Consider the following 22,334-nt stretch of genomic DNA (forward strand, 5'->3'; position numbering starts at 1 on the left):
CCAGGTCATGGCTGGATCTCTAGGGTTCATCCAAGGAAGGGAATGTTCTTTCCTACTGGCAAGTGAGTGAGCTTTGGGCTCTGGAAAATGTCCTACACTCCATGCCTGGGGGTGTGGAGTACTGATAAGATAAACCACATGAGAAAGGGGCCCCAGGTCAGGCAGGGCCCCAGATGGGTAAGAACAAGGAATAATTGTTCTGAGGGATGGTTAATCACAAACAACCCAAGGGCACAACCTCATTTTCAGGTAGCCCCTCCAGCATAACCCTATAAAACTTCCCTCCAGCCCCTGCCTCTTTGCAGACAGCCCCTTCTCTGCTGTGCTACCCATTGCAATCTTGCAATGTATTTTCATACTTTCTCTAATAAATCTACCTTTCTTTACCTACAAATGTCTTCATAAATTCCTTTACTGCCTGGACCACTGGCCCCAGATAGTAGCTACCTCCAACAGGAGGCATATTTGGATTCTACCACTTTCAATATCTGCAACTCCTCAGAGCTACAGTTCCTTCATCTGGGCAATGGAGATGATAATATCGCCTTTGCAGATGTATTGACAACATTAATAGGAGGACTTTCTTTGATGTTTGGTTAAGCCTGGTTGAAAGAGCACAAAAGTCTCTTTTTGCTGAAAGGAGAGAAACTTGGCCTTGTTAACTTACTTGCAGCTCTTCCTTCCCTTTCAGCTTTCAGATTGAATAACAGCGCCTGGCACACAATAGGGCCCTATAAGGACTGATTTTGTTTCCAACTGCACAATAATTTTTGATAAATCTTCAACAACTGCTAGATGTTGAACACTGTGCTATGTGCTGGGAACATAAAAATGAGAAACGCCAACTCTCAGCCTGCAGGGAGTTTACAGACTGGAGGGGAGGACATCCAATCTGTAGATGCAGATAATCTCAGGTAATGCAGCAGAAATAGCAACAGGGGTCTCTATGGTGTGCTGTGGGATTACCTAGAAGGAAACTGATCTGGTTTGGCTGTGGCCCCACCCAAATCTCAACTTGAATTGTATCTCCCAGAATTCCCACGTGTTGTGGGAGGGACCCAAGGGGAGGTAATTGAATCATGGGGGCTGGTCTTTCCCATTCTGTTCTCACGATAGTGAATAAGTCTCACGAGATCTGATGGGTTTATCAGGGGTTTCCAATTTTGCTTCTTCCTCATTTTCCCTTGCTGCTGCCATGTAAGATGTGCCTTTTGCCTTCCGCCATGATTCTGAGGCCTCCCCAGCCATGTGGAGCTGTGAGTCCAATTAAACCTGTTTTTCTTCCCAGTCTCAGGTATGTCTTTATCAGCAGCATGAAAATGGACTAATACAGTAAAATTGTTACCAGTAGAGTGAGGTGTTGCTGAAAAGATACCCAGAAATGTGGAAGTGACTTTGGAACTGGGTAACAGGCAGAGGCTGGAACAATATGAAGGGCTCAGAAGAAGACAGGAAAATGTGGGAAAGTTTGGAACTTCCTAGAGACTTGTCGAATGCCTTTGCCCAAAATGCTGATAGTGATATGGACAAGAAAATTCAGGCCGAGGTGGTCTCAGATAGAGATGAGGAACTTGTTGGGAACCGGAGCAAGGTGACTCTTGTTATGTTTTAGCAAAGAGACTGGTGGCATGTTGCCCCTGTCCTAGAGACTTGTGGAACTTTGAACTTGAGAGAGATAATTTAGGGTATCTGGCGGAAGAAATTTCCAAGCAGCAAAGCATTCAATAGGTAACTTGAGTGCTGTTAAAGGCATTCAGTTTTCTAAGGGAAGCAGAGCATAAAAGTTTGAAAAATTTGCAGCCTATGTGATAGAAGAAAAACCCATTTTCTGGGGAGAAATTCAAGCCAGCTGCAGAAATTTGCATAAGTAGCAAGGAACCTAATGTTAATTCCGACAATCGTGGGGAAAATGTCTCCAGGCCATGTCAGAGACCTTCATGGCAGCCCCTCCCAACACAGGCCTGGAGGCCCAGGAGGAAAAAGTGGTTTTGTGGGCTGGGCCCAGGGTCCCTGTGCTATGTGCAGTCTAGGGACTTGGTGCCCTGTGTCCCAGCCACTCTAGCTATGGCTGAAAGGGACCAATGTACAGCTCAGGCTGTGGCATCTGATGGTAGAAGCCCCAAGTCTTGGCAGCTTCCACATGGTGTTGAGTCTACAGGTGCACAGAAGTCAAGAATTGAAGTTTGGAAACTTCCACCTAGATCTCAGATGATGTATGGAAATGCCTGGATGCCCAGACAGAAGATTGCTGCAAGGCCAGGGCCCTCAGGAAAACCCCTGCTAGGGCAGTGCGGCAGGGAAATGTGCCGTCAGAGCCTCCACACGGAGTCCTACTAGGACTCTGCTTAGTGGAGCTGTGAGAAGAGGGCCACTGTCCTCCAGACCCAAGAATAGTAAATCCACTGATAGCTTATACCATGAGCCCAGAAAAGCCTCAGACACTCAACACCTGCCCATGAAAAAGCAGCTGGGAGGGAGGCTGTACCTTGCAAAGCCACAGGGGCGGGGCTGCTGAAGACCATAGGAACCCACCTCTTGCATCAGTGTGACCTGGATGTGAGACCTGGAGTCAAACAAGATCATTTTGGAGCTTTAAAATTTGACTGCCTTGCTGGATTTCAGACTTGCATGGGCCCTGTAAACCCTTTGTTTTGACCAATTTCTCCCATTTGGAATGGCTGTAATTACTCAATACCTGTACCTCCATTGTATCTAGGAAGTAACTAGCTTGCTTTTGATTTTACAGGTTCATAGGCAGAAGGGACTTGTCTTGTCTCAGATGAGACTTTGGACTGTGGACTTTTGGGTTAATGCTGAAATGAGTTAAGACTTTGGGGGACTGTTGGGAAGGCATGATTGGTTTTGAAATGTGAGGACATGAGATTTGGAGGGGCCAGGGGTGGAATGGTATGGTTTGACTGTGTCCTTACCCAAATCTCAACTTGAATTGTATCTTCCAGAATTCCCACATGCTGTGGGAGGGACCCGGGGGAGTTAATTGAATCATGGGGGCTGGTCTTTCCCATGCTATTCTCATGATAGTGAATAAGTCTCATAAGATCTGATGGGTTTATCAGTGGTTTCTGTTTTGCATCTTCCTCATTTTCTCTTGCTGCCACCATGTAAGAAGTGCCCTTTGCCTTCCGCCTCTCCCCAGACATGTGGAACTGGGAGTCCAATTAAACCTCTTTTTCTTCCCAGTCTTGGGCATGCCTTTATCAGCAGCATGGAAACAGAGTAATATAGAGACCCAACCAGCTTTTGGCAAAGTTTGAGACGGTTTTCTAAAGGAAATAGCCTGGATCTGAATCCTGAAGGAGAGGAGCCATGTGACCAAAAAGAGGAGACCATCCAGACAGAGGAAACTGCTTAAAAATGGCCAGAGGCCAGGAACAGAGTAGGTAGGTGGTAATGGAAGCAGTTCAGTGTTACCAACATGAAGGTGGGAGACAGGAGGCCAGTATGGTGGTCAGGGGCAAGGTTGTGGTGGGAATTTCATACATTTCACAGCTTTTTCCATCAATTCTTGCCTATCTTGTTTCTCTTTCATACAGTAACAGCCCAGCAGCTGAGGGGAATGAGGTGGACAGCACACAGGTCCTTTCTCAAATCTTGCTGGACTTGAAATGCTCTTCTTTGGTAATCCTTCTCTAGCATGTTAGCAATATTTTATATTATTTGGTTAAACTCTGCTAGTCTTTTAGACCCTCTTCCAATTTCATAAAAGGAATAACTTTATTTAATCAATTCAAATGAAGCTTCTGGGCTTCTTTGAGACTGCAATTCTATGCTTTTAAAATGGCCCACAACTATTTTCAGTGTTCGGAAAATATTTAAATGAGGTTATTAATTAAGTCACACAATTTACATTTCAAATGTGTTGAACTCACGGCATACTTTTACTAACATCATAAATAGAATTTATTGGCTAATTTTCTCCTTAAGCACAACTTTTAAAATAACCTTCATTCTTGAGATATAGACTTTCCTTTTGCCAGATGATTTTCACTCAAGGATTGAACGAGAAAAACATGCAGAGGCATAAAACATAAGATTGTTATTTCATTCCATTGGTTTGCTGTTTAAATAGAACCTTGAGTTAATTAAATTTTATAGAAAAAGGGGATTCTTGGGCCATAAAATTAAAAATAATCCTAATAACCATATGTGATCGAGAATCTGAAATAGTATCTATTTTCACAGGCCTCCTCCCCATGTTAACCCCAGTCCTTTTATTTGTAAGCTAATAAACCATGTTCCATGTGATAATACTGCTCTAATGAATCATTTTAAAAGCCTCAAGAGAATAAAACTAACAATTCACATTTATAAAACACTTTATAGTTTGCAATATGCTTTCAAATACATTATCATCATGTTTGACACTCACTGAGCCCCGAAAAGTCACCAGCATAGGTGCCATTGTCACTATGTTTCACAGATGAGCTAGCTGAGGCTGAGGTTAAGTGACTCACCTCTGATCAGTCAGCTAAAAGCAGCTGGGATGGACTTGACCCACACACCCACCAGCATCTTGTTCATCGATCCATCACTTTACCAAACCTTAGTTAGCCTTGCTAACTAGTGGAAGTCCAGCTCTACACCATTCTCTAACCAGAAATCTGGGTTGCTATAAGGTCTGCCAGGATGCACATCCATTTGAGGTCATTTGGAATGTCAGCTTGAGATGTCTACTCGCCAGAGAGTAAGGCCCTTCCATTACTAGCATTTCAAATGTCTCCTGGTAAAGAGAGATGTAGCTGGAGATGGCAGTTTTTCCCCTTTTTTAGCCCCCTGGGCATTTTCCAGGGGTAAGAAGAGTGATATTGTAAGGTGTACAGGACGGTGAAGGAAAAGTAGCTTCGATGTTTGGGGAGGTAGTTCCCCAGTATCTCCATCAGGCCTGTTCTCTCCCCAGTCATTCTTTGATATGAACAAGTGATGGTTTTTCAGTAATATCTAGTTTAAGATTAGTACGCTGCTCCTTCCAACTAGATCACTGCAACAAGATCCCTAGGCCTTTCCGAGAGAGAAATCCTAAAGGCACAATTGATGGAGGCTGAGATGTTATGGCTGACCCCGAAAACACCTTCTCACAGACCCATTCCCTGTGTTTTGGCATCAGGAGTTCTGTGACCCTTCAGTGGGCAGACATGGGAGTTCCTACCATGCATCAGCTACCAAGAGCAAGGGCTACAGAGATAGGTAAGGCACATTCCTGTTCCTATTGTCATAAGCTGGCTGTATTATGGAAAGACAGACCCAGAGACACAATCAAGGAGGAGAGAAGCACAGAGAGTTATGAAAGAAGAGGCCATCTCAGGGTCTTACATGTGCTCTTCCTCCTACCTAGAACACTCATTCCTTCTCCCACACATTCTTCAGGACGTGAATTAGAAGGCTTTCTGTTTTGTTTCCTATGAAGTGGCGTCCTAACTCAATTTCTACCCTATCCCATTGCCCATGATACTCCCAGATCAGTGGTTCTCAACCTTGGATGCACACTAAGATCACCTGGGGAAAAATTACTGATGCCTGGTTCCCACACCAAAAGATTCAGAATTGGTTTGAGGTAAAACCTAGTCACTGGAGCTTGGAAAGCTCTCCTAATGATTCTAATGTGCTACCAAGGTTGAAGATTTTTGTCCTGGAGGTTTCCCAATACTGTATTCAGGAGTGGCAATATTCATTGGCCTGTGTATCAATCAATTTGAACAGATGTTGACTACAACCAATATATTTATACCAGGTTATACTGACTGAATAGCAACCTCACCTGTTTTTTAGTACCAGTGGTGTACTTGGCACATCCTGTTTATGTATCTGAATTCCTACTATATTATGTTATACTACACTACGCTAGGCGAGGCTCTACTGTCATAGCTTATCCCATGAAATGTTGCACTATGTTACACTGTGAGCTTCTTTAGGAAAGCCACTTTTCTGCATCTCTAGCATCTATTAGGATGCCTGGGACACGTTAGAGGTTTGAAAAGTATTGCTGGATGAAAAGAAGGGGTGCTATCTCCTCTCCAACACACACTCTAGTTTACACACATACACACACACACCTGTACATACACTCTCACTATTTGACCTCATGGCAGGGCCCACCAATAGTCATCCTGGGGACATTTGAATAGGTACCTACTAGAGCAGAGCAAGGCAGCAAGTCTGCCATTCATGCCAGCTGGATGAAGAGAATATGGAATGCATGAGTATGAGCAGAACAACCTCATTTAACAAAAACCTCAAGGCCTTACCTTTGTTGCCTCAAAAATCTCATCAAAATCCGTGGGCAGGTTTCTGTTCTGTAACCACAAGGCACGACTGATGAGCATGAAATGAATGTGGAGATCATGACATGAAACAGTTAACTTGAGAGGGCTCTAATTCTTACCGGGGTGGCTGCAGCAAACCGTTCTTCAAAATCCTCAAACGAATAGCCGTTCTGAAAGTGGAAGGGATGATGAATGAGGATGAAGTGAATGACACACAAATGACATGGATTTATGAGTTTAATGATGACAGTATCTATGATTCACACTTCCATGGTCTCAGCAGGTGGGGAGCTGTTTCCAATGTCTGTGAAAATCCTGGAATATGTTTCTAGCATAAGCAGATGATAAAACATGGGTCTGATTAGGAAACACAGCAATGGCAAATTTGTAAGTTTAAATTCCATCTTCCTGCAATTACAGACATTGCCCTGCAGTTACAGACATCAGCAGTGGCTATGGATAAGAGCATGCTGTTTACATTCGAGATTTTTCTTTTAAAAGAACAAAATGTCACCTTGTGCTTTAGACAAACTTTACTCTTTGGAGCAGTCTGTGAACAGCTGGTTTTCATGTGTTTTTATACATGTTGTCTTCTCTGCATGAAATGCACTTCCCTTCGGCCGGGCGCGGTGGCTCACGCCTATAATCCCAGCACTTTGGTAGGCCAAGGCAGGTGGATCATGAGGGCAGGAGATCGAGACCAGCCTGGCCAACGTAGTGAAACCCCGTCTCTACTAAAACTACAAAAAATTAGCTGGGTGTGGTGGCGGGTACCTGTAATCCCAGCTACTTGGGAAGATGAGGCAGGAGAATCACTTGAATCCAGGAGGTGGAGACTGCAGTAAGCCAAGATCGTGCCACTGCACTCCAGCCTGGGAGACAGAGCGGACTCCATCTCCAAAAAAAAAAAAAAAAGAAATGCTCTTCTCATCTCTGAAAGCTCAGTGCTCCCCAAATTCTCCAAACCCAGCTCAAAAGCCACCTCCTCCATGAAGAGTTTCTCTATCCTTTGAACTGAAATCCTCCTGAGTGTCCTCAGTACATTATCTGTGCCTATCATACTGTAAGCTTCCTCAAGCAGCTGGTAGAGGGTCTCCCCCTGCAGCTGGTAGAGGGTCTGGCACATAGCAGTCCTCAAAAATACAGAAATGAATGCATGTTCTAGAAGTAGCTGGCAGTGAGCAACATTTAATTGCTTTGTTAACTTTGTATTATATTGTTTATATTACACATTATAGGTATGTATAATATATCATATACATGTATATCTTAATGGCCATATTCTGGTCTATACAAATAAGTTAATTATTCTTTGGATGATTTCCAAATAGTAAAACATTAATATAAATCTGCTAATATGGACATTAAAATGGAGTTATTACACATGAATAGTTTTGAGGAGAGCTTTTGGCAATGGAAGAGTGAGAAAACTATCACCCATAGCCTCATAATACTGTGCTTTGTCAGAATTTGCTTTCACCCTGTCTATAGGACATGTGACTGTTGCTTCCTTCAGCCCCAGTTACAGTCTGCAGAGCAGAGCAGAGTGGAAGAGTCAACGTGCCCGGGCCCACTAAGGCAGGGCCTTCAGGTCAACCACCAACCACCTGTTTCCACCAGCCCATGGTTCAACATGACTTAACTATGGCTACAATGAGAGGAAAAGCCACCACATCAAATAACCACAGACATTATTATTATTATTATTATTTGGCCACAGGTGGGGAGAGGTGGTGAGACAATATTAGTCTAAGTGATCCTGTAATCTATTGTGTGGCCTAAAAGGTTAAGGTTATGTCGCTACATCCTTTATAAATGCACACACTCCTAGCAATTTATGGCAGAGCCCCTACCAACTAGCTCTGGGTCATAACTTTTAATAAAAACATTTTTTAGTGTCCAAAATCTCATTACATCTGTCCAATATAAAAAAGCAAATGGTTTCAGAGCATGATGGATGAATTAAATAAATTTGAAAAACAGCCTGTGGTAGAGGCTCATAAAAACCCCCACCATGTCCCATATAATGAAAATGTGGGAGGATAACCAGTGTCAGCATGAGCATGTTGTCACCTTCCTGGGAAAGGAGAGGTAGCCTTTGGTGAGGTGTGGAGCTGAGGTGTGATGAGGCGATTTCTTTGAATTCAGTTGAAGCTTGGTCAGAGCAGATGAACAAATGCATTTTTTGGAATCACACAGATATGTACTGGGTCCTGGCCACGTCAGGCCATGGATGCGCTGGCCATGTAACCCTTGACAAGTTGATTAGCCTCAGTTTTCTCATCTTTAAAGTGGAGTGGGTAATGACAACATCATGGCAAGTCTATTGAGCAGTTTAATTGAGATATGTGTGCAAAGTCTTGTTTGGTGTTTAGCACACAGTAGATGCCCAAGGACTAGTAGCTATTATTATCTTCTCCTATGTACACAGTTTTGTATTCTTTTAAAAACTCAACGTGACATCAAATTTACTTGCAACTTAAGCTTCCAGTGAGGAAATATAAAAGAAGGCATTTTCTCATGTTGTTTCAATATGATTCGGGCTCGAATCTTCATTAAAACATTGAAATAAAGTTCCCACAGGGAGTTATCTTCCTATAATCTCTTTTTGAAACAGTGGGGACACTATGATTCCATTACTGAGTAAGGCAACGAGGAAGACCAGATTCATGTTACTCTTACAGGAAAAATGACAGTGAATAAGGGACTTGGGATAAAAAAAATCTCACAAAGGAAGAAAATCTTTTTTATGGCTTCCAAATCAGAAACTTCTCACTCCTGTCTGCACAATGTAATCCTTTGGGGCAGCTGCTGATGCCAGAGCTACTGATGCCAGAGCCACATCATCAGAGATTTGGATTGTACTGGTCTAGGGTGGGGCCCTGGCATCGGCGGGTTTTAAAAGCTCCCCAGGTGATGCTAATGTGCAGCCGGATTTGCAAATCACTACGCTGGGGAATACACTCTCAGTACGAATAATTAGCAGGTTCCTAGGAAAACTGAAGCCGCCTTGATTGATTATGCAATTGATTAATTTCTTCAATGAACATTCACTGAGTGCTTTCCACATGCCATGTCCTGGCTGGGCACTGGCGATACCTGGACGAATAACACATGGTCCTTGTTTTCATAGGTCAGAGCAGAGCTATGCTGTATCATCTTTGTAGCTTGGGGTGGACAGTTGTGGGACAAGGACCACACAAGGCTTCTAGATCTAAACTCAGAGCTCAGACCAAGACTGAAAAAAAAAAAATTCAATTTTCCATTTAGAAGGCTCAAGAGAAATGGATTAACTTAAATGATTTGTAACTGCACTAAGGTGGGTACTATTAAGGACAACTACTGATTCCAGGCATCTGAATGCATGTTACCTTTCCCTAATGAATGATTTAACAAGGAAGACACATGCTAATGAAGACTAATTCCTTCTGGGGTATCTAAGAGTTTATGCTCTTTATCACCTTTACCCAAGAGTAAACAGCCACTTTCCCATTTCCTGGCAGAGAGAGATGGGAAAGCTCTGTTTGGCAATTGAAGAACAAGGGCAAGTGGCTTGAGATGGGGAATAGAAACTCTAATGTTAATAAATGATCTCTAGACCAGCGCTGTCCAGTAGAACTTTTTGGGATGATGGAAAGTTCTCTATCTGTGCTGTCCAATACAGCAGTCAGTGGATACATGCGCACTTCAAATATGGCTAGCATGCCTGATGAACTAAATTTTAAATTTTATTACATTTTAATTATTTTTGATTTAATAGCCTCATGTGGCTAGTGGCTATAGTATTGGACAGCATGACTCTAGATAAAATATATTAAAAAATAAACTTCCAGTTAACTGGGTGCTTCCCAAATACTAGACATAGTCCTTGCTTATATATTTTCTATTCTTTTAAAGAATATCCTATATTTGCATTGACTGGAAGATTTCTATGGGAGAATTGATTTCTTTGCTGTGTCTAGACAGTACCATGAAATCAAATTCAGTTTGCAAAAACAGCAGACTTCTTCTAGCTATAAGAGGTTTTTTTTTTCTTTCATTGCTGGCGCTAAGTGAAAGCCAGATATTTGTGAGGTTTTTCAGAAGAAAGTGAAGATTCATGTTTCAAATGGAAATCCATGAAGTTTCATTAGAACAGAAACAAAATGGAATCCCATTTAATGCCTAAATGTGCCAGGCCTACTGAGATTTTGGGAATCGGTGGTCTTGCTGGACTCAATGCCTTGATCTAATAGAGAAATTGGTGCTGCTTTGAGGTTTTGTCTTTATAATGATTGAGAACTTGCCTCTAATTACTCCAATTTGGGCCTCACTTTAGCAGCTAATAGTTCTCCTTCTTCAGCTTCCAATTCAGGAGAGGATCCCAAAGGTTGTCCAGAAGGTTGGAGGATAAAGGGAAGTGCTTCAATCTTAGAATAAAAGTTACATCTTCCCGTGAAGTGCTCACACGTGTAATATATCCTCAAATCCTTGAACAACAAAATATTTACATCCAGCTTCTTAAAAATTAAGCTAGTTCTTGAAATGTTCTTTCTTAATATGCAAGGGGAAGGTCAGCATGGGGAATGTTGGTGCAAGGATTTTGCTGGCACCTTATTGAGACATTGCAAGAAAGGCAGAACCCAGTGGACAAAGTTCAGGATGCTAAGCTGACCTGAATGGGCTAATGCAAATGACAGGGCATAGCTGTGGCTAAAGCCTCTGCCTCTGGATTCCTGGCCTTCTCAACTTTCATCTAATGTCAAGAAACTAATTTGCTTGCAAGTGAAAACACTGAGTACTTTTAAAGTGAGAAATGTGATGGTTTCAGGAGAGGCAAAGTGTGGGAATGAAAAGAGAGATGTGGGCAACAGTAGTTTTCAGTTCAAACTGCTGCTCCATCACTTGCATTTGCTTGAATAAAGTTTATCATTTGAGCCTCAGTTTCCCCCTCTGCAAAAAATGAGGATAATAATGCTTACAATGTGGGCTTGCAGAGAGGAAGCAGTGAGAAGACTGATGTATATGAAAATAGCACAGCAACTGGCAGAGTAAAACCTCAACAGGTGTCATTTCCCTTTTGAAAATTACAGAAAGGGAAGGAAGGGAGGGCAGGAGGAAGAACAGTCATGGAATTATTTGCTTGGTTGGTGAGGGTAGGCAGGTGCCAGGTCATGGCAAAAATTTGGGCGATATTGGTCTAGGGAAGGGATGAAGTCACCTGGAGAAGAGGCTGAAGATGCACTGTGGTCTTCACAGAGCAGATGCTCAGTCAAAGCAGCTCCTGCTCTTGGACCTTCCCCCAGTTTTTAAACCAGCACGGCTGGACTGTTCTAGGAGTCTGCCTCATCATTCCACCCGCCCCCCTTTCTCCTTCCCACTCTTTTTCCTATCCATCCTTTATACCTATTTTAGAACTCAGATAGTAACTCCATGTTTTGATACTCAGATTTTGTAAAAGCCATTCAATATTTTCCTGAAAATATACATGAGGTTGGGGTTGGTGGCACGATCTGCAGGCAGAAGATGATTATGCAATAAGCTACTAACAGCTAAATTAAGTCTGACCTCAGTAACAGTGATAAAGGAAAGGAGATATCAATTGTGATGCCTGACAAATGATAATGCTAGTGTTAAGGGGAAATGGTGGTAGTTCCAGAGATGACTGTCATAAGGCTGTGATCATTGGTCATCCATTCACTTACTTCTATTTATTAAACAGATATGATTTACTAAGCATCTGTAAACAAAGTCTTCTACCACATGAAGGAGATAGAAAACAAGAAATTATACAGTTGGTGTTATCAGTGAGATAATTCACACAAAACCTTTAGTAGTTAGGACCCAGCTCAGAGTAATGACAAGATTCATACTAGTGGTTACTAGTATTATCGTCCTTATTATTAAACACATCGCACCCAACCCCACATCGTGGGGTTGGGGAAGCTGGGGTCAGCATACATTTTGAGCTGGTGGCAGTAGCAGCAGTGGGAATTTGATGGTGGAAGCGCTGCTGCCATGGGATAGAGGGCAGTCATCATAAAGACAGAGATGATGACATAGCGTTCTCTGTGCTGTATCATCATCATGACAGCCAAGATGGGGCCAGGGATGGAAATTAGGAAGAAACACTGAAAACACCATCACAGCCACAGAGCTCTCTAGAAACACTGGGAATGACTGTATAATTTACACACTCGTAGAAGCTTCCTGGTTCTAATCCATGACTTCATCTCAAAGATCTGACATTTGACAAGGAGGATTTTAGGATTCAATGCCCTCTTCCCTTGCCTTAGCTCTTTTGTGAGGGGAAGGATCAGGCTGCAAATGGCTTTGCTACTTTAATGGTTTTGATAGAACAAACAGGTATAAATATACACAGAAAACCGGAAACCAAAGGGGAAACATTTCTAAAAGCTTGCAATTATTTGTTTTTAATAGTCTCGTCCTATCTCCTTTTTTCTTTTAAAATCCTATTATTCTAGTTCCACATTAGCAAAAACTCAAGGATTTTTCAAAAACTCCTAACAAGATTTGGCACCGGTTCAGTACTTTGAAAAGGGAGTGAATTAGAATCACAGTAATGTGAAATTGGCTCCCATCAGCAGGATGACAGGATTCAACACACTTTTGGGGAGGAGGGCAGGGGAACTTCTCAGAGTCAGTCATCTTTCTTTGCTGCTGTGCCTCTCTTGGAGGGGTTACCACTGCGGTCCAGATGGCATCCAAATGGTAACAAGAAATATTGGAGGGAGCTGAAATCAAGCAAGAGTAGTAGAGGCTCAGGCTGAATGCAGAGCAAATCAGAGGAAATCACAAATGGAGAGATGTCACAGCAAAGGAAAAAATAGCCAGGAGGGCTTTGCCTGCTGCTCTGACAGCCGTTCCATGCAAAATGTTTTTCCTTTTCTTCTCCAGAGGAATGCAGATTTTACATACTTAGGAATTCATTTCCTCATTCACTTCTTCATTCTTGGATTTGATTATCAAGGCATTAATTTAATTAAGGAATAAACATTTCCTGAATGCCCATTATGAACCAGGCACTATGCCTATCCTGTGAGCACTTAGATACTGTCCATTCTCTGAGTTGTAAGAGCAAAGTTAGTGAAACTGGAGAATACTAATTCAATTCAGAGTGTGAGAAGTGCCACAACAAGGGTACCAGGCTGAGCATTTTTATAGAGCATGTACATGTTCACTGTGGCTGTGCTGTTCCCGGGACTGAAACCAACTCCATATGAATAGCCAAAGCAAGAATTCTGTTTTTATGTGAATGGAATTGGACTCGATTACTGTCCTTGAATTTTTCTTTGTTGTAACATTAGGGAAATATCCATCTCATAAGACTGAGTTGACGATTACCTAGGATAAGATATAAGGTAACAGTTGAGCATGTGCCTGACAAATAGCAAGACTTCCAATAGTGTCTGATTATTTGGATCCTCTATTAAGTCAACAATTCAATAAAGTATCCTTTAGGAATATGATAATTTTGTAGCACCTACTTGATGGGATTTTGAGCTGTTTTAAAAATTTCAGAATTGCAGAATAAAATTAGAAGAGACTACAGAAATCTCTAACCCAACTCATCTCTGTATTTATTTCAAATCAAGAAACAGATACCTTCAACTTTCTCAAAAACATGGTAATAATAGTGGCAGATCTGGGATGACACAGCAAGTTCCCAACTCCTGGTCTAGTTCCTTTTCACTCTACCACAGTTCCTCTCACAGTTGTATAGATTAAGAAGAGACCATCATAAGTCAGAGCAGAGAAACCTGGCTCACATTTTATAACAAGGAAACAGGCTCAAAGGAAACCTTGGCTTGTTCATAGGGAAACTAGTGAGGGAAATGGCTACTTCCTAGAGCTCTGAGGATCAAATGAGGCAATATTCAAAACTAGATGACTTGGAAGGCAGCCTTAAGGTTTGAAGCCCAGAGGATATCTGGAAGAGTATTATCCTCAACTATTTCTGATTGATTGTAGAATTTGAAAATAGCTTGTGTGTGTCTTAGTATCACATGCCCTCTGAATACATCTCTAGGTATATTCTTTACCTTCTCAGGCCTTGGCACAAGACCTCTGTCTGGTCACGATTTCCATCTTTATTCATCAAGAAAACTATAACATATCCCTAGAGGACATGTTAGCTCTAGTCAGCTCTTCAAAGCCTTCCTCCATGACCCTCAAGATGGATTAGATAACCACCCTTGGCATCACACGTGTCCAGTTACAATGACTATTACCTTCCCTCTTTTCTACTATAGCCTATGGCCTTGTAGAGACTCTAGTTCCTCATATGGGAAACTGTCTTATTCATCTTTGAATTTCTAGTACCTAGATGGCCTAGTGGTCAACACACAGAAGGAAATTATATTGAATTGATACATTTTAAAAAACAAAATGAATAAATGGATGAACTTGTTTATATAATACAATAGAAAACTGAACAGAAAGAAACTTGGTGATAGCATGACTTATTATATGGAGGGCATGGTATTCCATATGGTGTTTTCAAATGCTCGGCATGTATGTGCATACATGCACACATACACATGATCACACACACACATACACACACACGCAATCACAGAGATTTGGCATTTGTTATTAGGAACTCCAGAAAAAAGCTGTCCCATCTATCCTGCCATGTGGCCAAATGGGGCTTTACAATTAGGGTAAATTACTCCATTTCTAACTTCAAAGAGATACTAGGCAGAAGTTCCATAAAAAGTTATAAGAATAGGGATATGATGCCCTCCTAGCCCTACTAATATCTGGATGGCATTTTCAACTGACCCTTCAAGCTCCTCCCCAGAGAGACCCATCAGTGGTTCTAGTGTGTCAGCAATCTGAGATAGTCTTTGCTACTGAAAGTCTCGCCAATATCTGATCAGCACCCTTTTGGATGTTAGCAATTGGTGGGTGACTATATCCCATAATTTTCAGCCTCTCAAACTTAACATGTCCAAAGAACTTTTGATGTCCCCAGACCTGTTCTTTCCTTGTCTTCCAGTTTCTGTAAAGGCCACCAACTCACACCCAGATGCTCAAGTCACAAGCATACAAGTTACTTTAGATTCCTCTCCCTCCCACACTTTGACATATAAGCTTTCATGAAGAAATGCTGATTCTATCCCTGAACATGTTCCAAAGCTGTCTGCCTCTCTCCCTTTTCTCTGTGGCATTCTCTTTTGCCTAAGAGTGCTGCTTCCACTTTTGTCCACTTAAGTTCATCTCCCAAAGAGCGGTCAAAGTGGTCTTTAAAAAACATCAGATGAGGTCAGGCACAGTGGCTCACGTCTGTAATCCTAGCACTTTGGGAGGCTGAGGCAGGCGGATCACTTGAGGTCAGGAGTTTGATACCAGCCTGGCCAACATGGTGAAACCCCATCTCTATTAAAATACAAAAATTAGCTGGGTGTGGCAGTGCATGCCTGTAGTCCCAGCTTCTCGGGAGGCTGAGGCGGAAAATTGCTTGAACCCAGGAGACAGAGGTTGCAGTGAGCCAAGACTGCGCCACTGCACTCCAGCCTGGGTGACAGAGCAAGACTCCTTCTCAAGAAGAAAAAAAAAAAAAAATCAGATGAGGTCTTTTATTGCACTTGGAATAAAATCCAACCTCCTCACCACTGCCTACAAAACCATCCAAACTTGGGGTGCCACCTGTCATGAACTCACCTCCACCATTCCCCCCTTTCCTACCATGTTCTCCCTTCATGATGAGTCACTGGCTCATTCCTGCCTCAAGGCTTTTGCCCTTGCCTTTCTCTGTTCCTGGCACACTCTTCATCTGGTTGGTTCTTTCTCCTAATTCAGACTTGGGCCAGGTGTCACCTCAGGGAGACCTTCTCTGACTGTACCTACTGCAGGAGCAGCCCCAGCTCTTGTTCATTGCCTTGTTTGGTTTTGTTTCAAGCACTCACCACTCTGTTTGTCTGTTTCCTTTTCTGTTGGCAGCCTTTCCCTGTGGAAGGTGACCTGGGTTGGGACTTGGTTTGACTTGTACCTGTGCCTAGCTCAGTGCTTGACACACAGTGGACACTAGACCTTATTTGAAAAATGGGTGAAGGAATGAATGCTTGAACAGAACAATGCATAAGTGACCAGAGACTGCTTCTAGGAGGCACCTTACAGTATAGAAGAAACTATAAAATGATAACAAAAAAGACACTTCATGCATATACTACAGGGAAAAGGGAACTCTATGTTTGTCAGTTTGACATCTGTGCTCTGGCCTCAGGCTTCTTTTCCTACTTGTTCTGGTGCTGGACACCTTATCTCTGAGGGCCTTGTAGCTAGGGAACGAAGAAGGCATAGTTAAGGAGATCTTACCGTAGATACCAAAAGCAGAAACTGTCTTTACCCACACGTTTGCTATATCTGTTCTATGAAAAATCTTTTTAATTAAAAGTAGCCCATATCTCCTTAGTCAGGTCACAGGTGGTTGGGATCATTATTTCTCATTTTGACAAATCCACAAAGAAGACAAAAAAAGTACACTCTGGACTTAAGAGGAAGGAATGGGTCACATGGTAATATTAAGACCTCCTCTCTTCTTGGCCAGGCAGAGGTCACTATGGACAATAGTAATTATAGCTAATGCTTAGATGGAACTTCCTCTGTATGAACCAGACACCATTCTATGTGCATTCATATATTAACTCATTTAATTATCGCAACAAATGTGAGGTGCTGTTACTTGCCTTGTTTCCAAGAGGAGGAAACCAAGGCACAGAAGGTTTAATTAACTTGCCCAGGGTCACACAGCTAGTAAATGACCAAACTAGAATTTTCACGTAAAGTGGGTTAGCTTTGGAGTATGTGCCCATAACCATTATGTTATAGTGAGGAGAACAAAAGGTATAAGACGACCTATATTTTAAGACTAGGGTGGGTGGTTAGGGTTCTGGAAAGGGCAGTCATGGTGGGCAGTTTAAGAGCTTGCTCTGTTCCAGTCTAACCCAATCCTCTCTTGGCGGACCATGGCCAGATCATAGTATAAGGGCTACCCCTATAACAATGGCAGGAGGAAGGAGGCTACAACATCCTAGGCAACTGTGGAAACAGCAACATAGAAACTGTCAAAGAGACAAGGCTATAATATTTTAAAATATAAGAAAGTGGGGTGGCGGCTAGGCGTGGTGGCTCATGCCTGTAATCCCAGCACTTTGGGAGGCCGAGGCAGGCAGATCACTTGAGGTCAGGAGTTTGAGACCAGCTTGGCCAACATGGAGAAATTCTGTCTCTACTAAAAACATGAAAATTAGCTGGGCATCGTGGCACGTGTCCGTAATCCCAGCTACTTGGGAGACGGAGGAAGGAGAATCACTTGAACCTGGGAGGTGGAGGTTGCAGTGAGCCAAGATCGCACCACTGCATTCCAGCCTGGGTGACAGAGCGAGACTCCATCTCAAAAAAATAAAAGAGAAAAAAAGAAAGAAAGTGGGGTGGGAAACCCTGAGTATTGGGCTGACAGCATGTAATGGTGAAAAAAAGGGTAATTCTAGAGATAAGGACAGCAATACTGCTAACCTGATGGAGAGAAACATAATGATATGCTGACGGAACTTCTATGATAGGCAGGAAGATGGGAGGTAGAGAAGAGAGACAGTGTTGTAAAAAGTGAGAGTGAATGTCACCTTAATAGGAGACATTTCTTTCAGCATAAGTAGAGAAGCAAGGGATTTATCCTTCACAATTAGACTCTATTTCCCTCTCCTTAGCATCTCAACCTCAATCTTCTTATCCATACAACGGAGAAAATAATAGTTGTCATCTTAGTTAAACTAGATAAATTTAGTTGAGAATCTGAAACAGCTGGGGGAACTTTGTAAATCTCCCTCTATATATAAACAGATGCAAGCCTTACAAAAGCAGATCTATCGAACTGGGGCTAAGGAAGTTGTGTTTTTAAAAGTGTCACAAATGATTGTTAAGCAATGAAGTCTTTGGAATCCCTGAAGTAGATACAGCTTGCCAAGCACTAAGCATACTTGCTGGCCCCTAGTAAGTGCTCAGCAAATGTTAGTTTCTCGCCTCCTTCCTAAGTCACTGCAAAAACAAGTTTGGTATCCTTTGGGTTGTGACTGTCACCAATATATATTTTCTTATTCCCCATGATCATTTATTTAGCTCTTGCTCCTTTTTTTTTACACTAGAATTTATTCATTATTCTTCTGCATCCACTAATAATGGTAGTTAAGGAGAAAGAAAGAACCTCAACCTGATGATTTATCCAGAAAAGCTGAATTACTGTACCAAGAGAGAATGAGTGCCAGCATCAATGGATATTTATGGGGAAACTGTATATTACAGCTCTGCTTGTTAGAGATGCTGTAGTTAAGGTTCCGTGAATGTTAATGATCTGTATTAGAGGAATAATGATAGACTCACAGCAGCAGCAGCAGTTAACAGATACCCCTGAATCACATTTTCTCACCATGTAACAGATCTCCAAGTAATCTTATTTATGTCTACCAAAGGAGCAACCATGCATCAGGGAACCTGCATCTTGGAGGGAGTACTATTGTTGCTTCAGCACAGGTAGCATTATGGACAAAGACTTTCAGGGACAAGAAGGATAGAAGCTTCTTGTCTTCTGTTTGAAATCTCACATGTTCTGGTCTCAGAGGCAGTTTGGCCCAGCCAGAAGAGCAGTCACCAGCTTTGGGTAGGATGACCTTAAATTCTGGTTTGCCTAAGACAGCTGATATTTACGCCTATTGTCCTGACATAATTGTTAATAGCAAACCCTTTTTCACTTTCAAGAGTGCCCCAGTTTGGGTGATAAACTAGGTCACCTGGTTGTAGGGTCAGAGAGAGGTGGATTAGATTCTTAGTTATGCCTCTTCTAGCTGTTCTAACTTATTTAACTTCTCTGATCTTCAATATCCTTTATGGTAGAGAAGAGACCTAATCCCAACAATAGTTGGGGAGAATAACGAAATAGCATATTAAGTGCCTAACACAGTCCATTGCTTGGTGAGGTTCTCAATATTTGGTAGTTACAATTTCTTGTTATCCCCATCTGTTAAGGACTGGATGTTTGGGTCCCTCCCAAAATTCATATGTTAAAGCCCTAACCCCCAATGTGATAGTATTTGGAGATGGGCCCTTGAGGAGGTAATTAGGGCTAGATTAGGTTAAAAGGGTGGTACCCTCATAATACAATTAGTGGCCTTATAAGAACGGGAAGAGATCTCTCTTCTTCTCTCTGTTCCCACCCCCTCACTACCAGATCCACACTCTGAGGAAGGGCCACATGAGGACATAGTGAGAAGCTGTTGGTCTACAACCCCAGGAGAGAGCTCTCACCAGGAATGGAGTCAGCTAGCACCTTGATCTTGGACTTCACAGGCTCCATAACTTGAGAAAATAATTTTCTGTTGTTTAAACCACCTGGTCTGGGGTTTTTTGTTATGGCAGCCCAGGTGGATTAAGACATGGCCCCATAGCTATGGTGCAGCCCCTGCAGGTTCAGACCCATCCCAGGCTCTCAAGTTACACTTGATCTTGTTGAAACTATTGCTTGAGCATGGAGAACTGCAGGCCCTCCAGCCCCATGCTCTATGTACCAGGCTTCCTTCTTCCAGTAGACTAAAACCATTTTCGTTGCTGGGGCAGGTCTTGCTCATCCTTATATCTCTGAAAGCACTTGGTATAGCCCTTTGTCTACACAACAGTTCATAATAATAACTCTGGCTGACATTTATTGATTGAGCACTTACTACACGCCAGGTGCTGTTATAAATATCTTATGTGCATTACTTTACTCAATCCTTAAAAGAACTCTATGAGGTAGTTACCACAGTCATTATCCTCATTTTACAGATGAACACACTGAGGCACAAAGAAGTTTAAATAACCCATCCAAGGTCCCACTGCTGGTAAGTAAGGAATAAAACTTTCAAGCCCAAATAGTCAGGCTGCAAAGCTCATACTCCTAACTGTAATACCTGTTCCCTATCAATTAACCAGTCCCTACTCTATATCAAAGACTATAGTAATTACATCTCTTCTTATTTAATCCACATAATAACCCAGGGAAGTAGCTCTTTCCATCTTGTTAACTGGTCATTAAAAATCCAAAAGATAAAGCAACTTGCCTAGAATCATACAGCTGAGAAGTATAGGCTCCAACTAACTTCAAATTTCATGTTCTTTCTGTAGTTTTATAGCCTCCCAAAGAGTGGGCTCCCAATCTGTGTTCATGAATTATAGAATAATGAAGTCTTAGATGGGAAATAACCTGGAAAGCGTCCTCATCTGGCCTCTTCATTTCTCCTACTCATGTAATAACGAGTGGATTCTTCTGGACAGTGGTTTTCATACTACCCTCTCTGGATCTCTTCCCTTCTAGAGCTTTCTATCTTTCGGAGTTAGTAGGTGGGCGGGCTTCAAGGTGAACAGGTTTTGAGGCTCCATGTCAGCTTTAACTATATCTCCTCTTTCATCTGTTTATATAGCAGGATATCAGACATGTTTCATTTGAATAATTTTGGGAAAAGTGCGAAGGCTACTCTTCCAGGAGACCAGTGGACTGCACTGTAGCAGAGAGATGGAGCGATCACTGTTATCCAGACATGCTTTCTTTAAAACACACAACTGAGCAAACAAGACAGCAGGCAACTGCATATGCGACCACTTATCCCTTTCGTGATTTGCATTTGCGGAAAACAACTTTCAGATTTAACAGCGAGTCTTTTACAACTCTGCTTGACTCCATTAATGACAGCTCAGTTTTTCAACGTCGGAAGAAAAAGAGCCAGATATCATTCAGAGTGATAATGTGACAACCCAAATGTGAGTCCTGGACTCAGAACAGAAAGGAAGATGAAAGGGAGTAATGCTGTCTTTGGCTAGAACCTGAAGACAGCAGGTGGAAAGGCTGATGTACAAACAGTCTTAGAAGTTAGACACGTAAAGCCCCATGCATGTAAATGACAGAGCCTACAGGGAGGAGATAGGGTGCTTGGTCCCTGTCTCCTGGTTACTTGACCTTGCAAAGCATGTCACCTCAGAGCTAGCTCCGGCTCTGTGTTTGTCTCACCCCAGTCATACACTCAAACTCATCTCGCTCTTTCACCTGCAATGCCTGCCCCTAGGCTGCACCCACAGCAGCCTTCACATGCTTCCCCTTAACCTCTTTGCCCTCAGACCATTCTTGCCCTTCCTCTAGTTTGTGCTGTAACACAGGGGACTGATTGCCATAAACTGCATTGCCGGGCTCCTTTGCCAACACACTTCCACTTTGATTTGGTCAACAAGGAGGCAGTAGTTGGAATTTGGATAGTGGGTAGAAGGCAGAAGCAGTGAGTTCTCTCCCAGCTCTCTCTGGCAGTATCTGTGGCAGTGGCTGAGTCTCCTGCATGGGTTTAGCATCCGCCAGGCAGCCCCTCTCTGTGCTCCGGGACCCCACTGGGCAACTCCCTCTCTGGTCCCAGTGCCTATTGGCTCTGCTAATACTGTCTCCTCCATCCTTCTATCCCTAAGGATAGTAGCCACTACTGATAATTACTAATCTGGGTTGCTCTGCTGTCCTTTGTTTGGTTTTTCCACTCTTCTAACACCTTTGTAACTAGTTCCTCATATTAGATCCTCTCTATTAAACTACCTGGCATGGGCTCTGTTTTTCTGACTATTCTGAATGGATACACTTAGATAATTCCATTAGCTTCTTAATGGTATCACCTGCCAAGCCACCTGCCACAGGCCACCAGAGGTACACTGAGAAATGCAACACTGATGTTGTCATTCTATCACCTGAAAGCATCCGTGACTTCCTAACAGCTCCCAGCTTCTCAGCACCACATTTCAGACCCTGTGCTCACTGGGGGCTTCCCTCGGCATCCTCATCTCCTGCTCCCATGGAGGCATCCTGTGGTCCTGCCACCTCAGACTTAGTCATCAGCCACTGCAATATGACAGGCTTTTCTACATTTCCAAGCTTTTAAACATTCAGTTCCTTCTTCCTGAATACTGTTCCACCCTTTCTCCAGAGACAAACTCCCACCATCTTTTAAGATTCTATTCAAGCTGTATACCCTGCGTGAAGACCTCATTAAA

At 42.6% G+C, this 22,334-nt stretch overlaps 1 protein-coding gene across 4 annotated transcripts in view; it reads right to left on the reverse strand.

The window, feature by feature from the left end:
- DAB1 (DAB1, reelin adaptor protein) overlaps window positions 1-22,334 on the reverse strand; it is a 427,600-nt gene that overhangs the window by 32,674 nt on the left and 372,592 nt on the right. The window contains exons 8-9 of one of the 4 annotated variants that reach the window (XM_025390498.1): window positions 6,401-6,451; window positions 6,264-6,311 (exon numbers count right to left, since the gene is read on the reverse strand). The exons of 2 other annotated variants lie outside the window; for them this stretch is intronic. In XM_025390498.1, the coding sequence (XP_025246283.1) occupies window positions 6,264-6,311; window positions 6,401-6,451 (99 nt within the window). The remainder of the gene's footprint in view (window positions 1-6,263; window positions 6,312-6,400; window positions 6,452-22,334) is intronic. One more of the 4 variants, XM_025390513.1, reaches the window with a different exon arrangement.

The sequence above is a fragment of the Theropithecus gelada genome, chromosome 1 (assembly GCF_003255815.1).
Source record: "Theropithecus gelada isolate Dixy chromosome 1, Tgel_1.0, whole genome shotgun sequence".
NCBI lineage: Eukaryota > Metazoa > Chordata > Mammalia > Primates > Cercopithecidae > Theropithecus > Theropithecus gelada.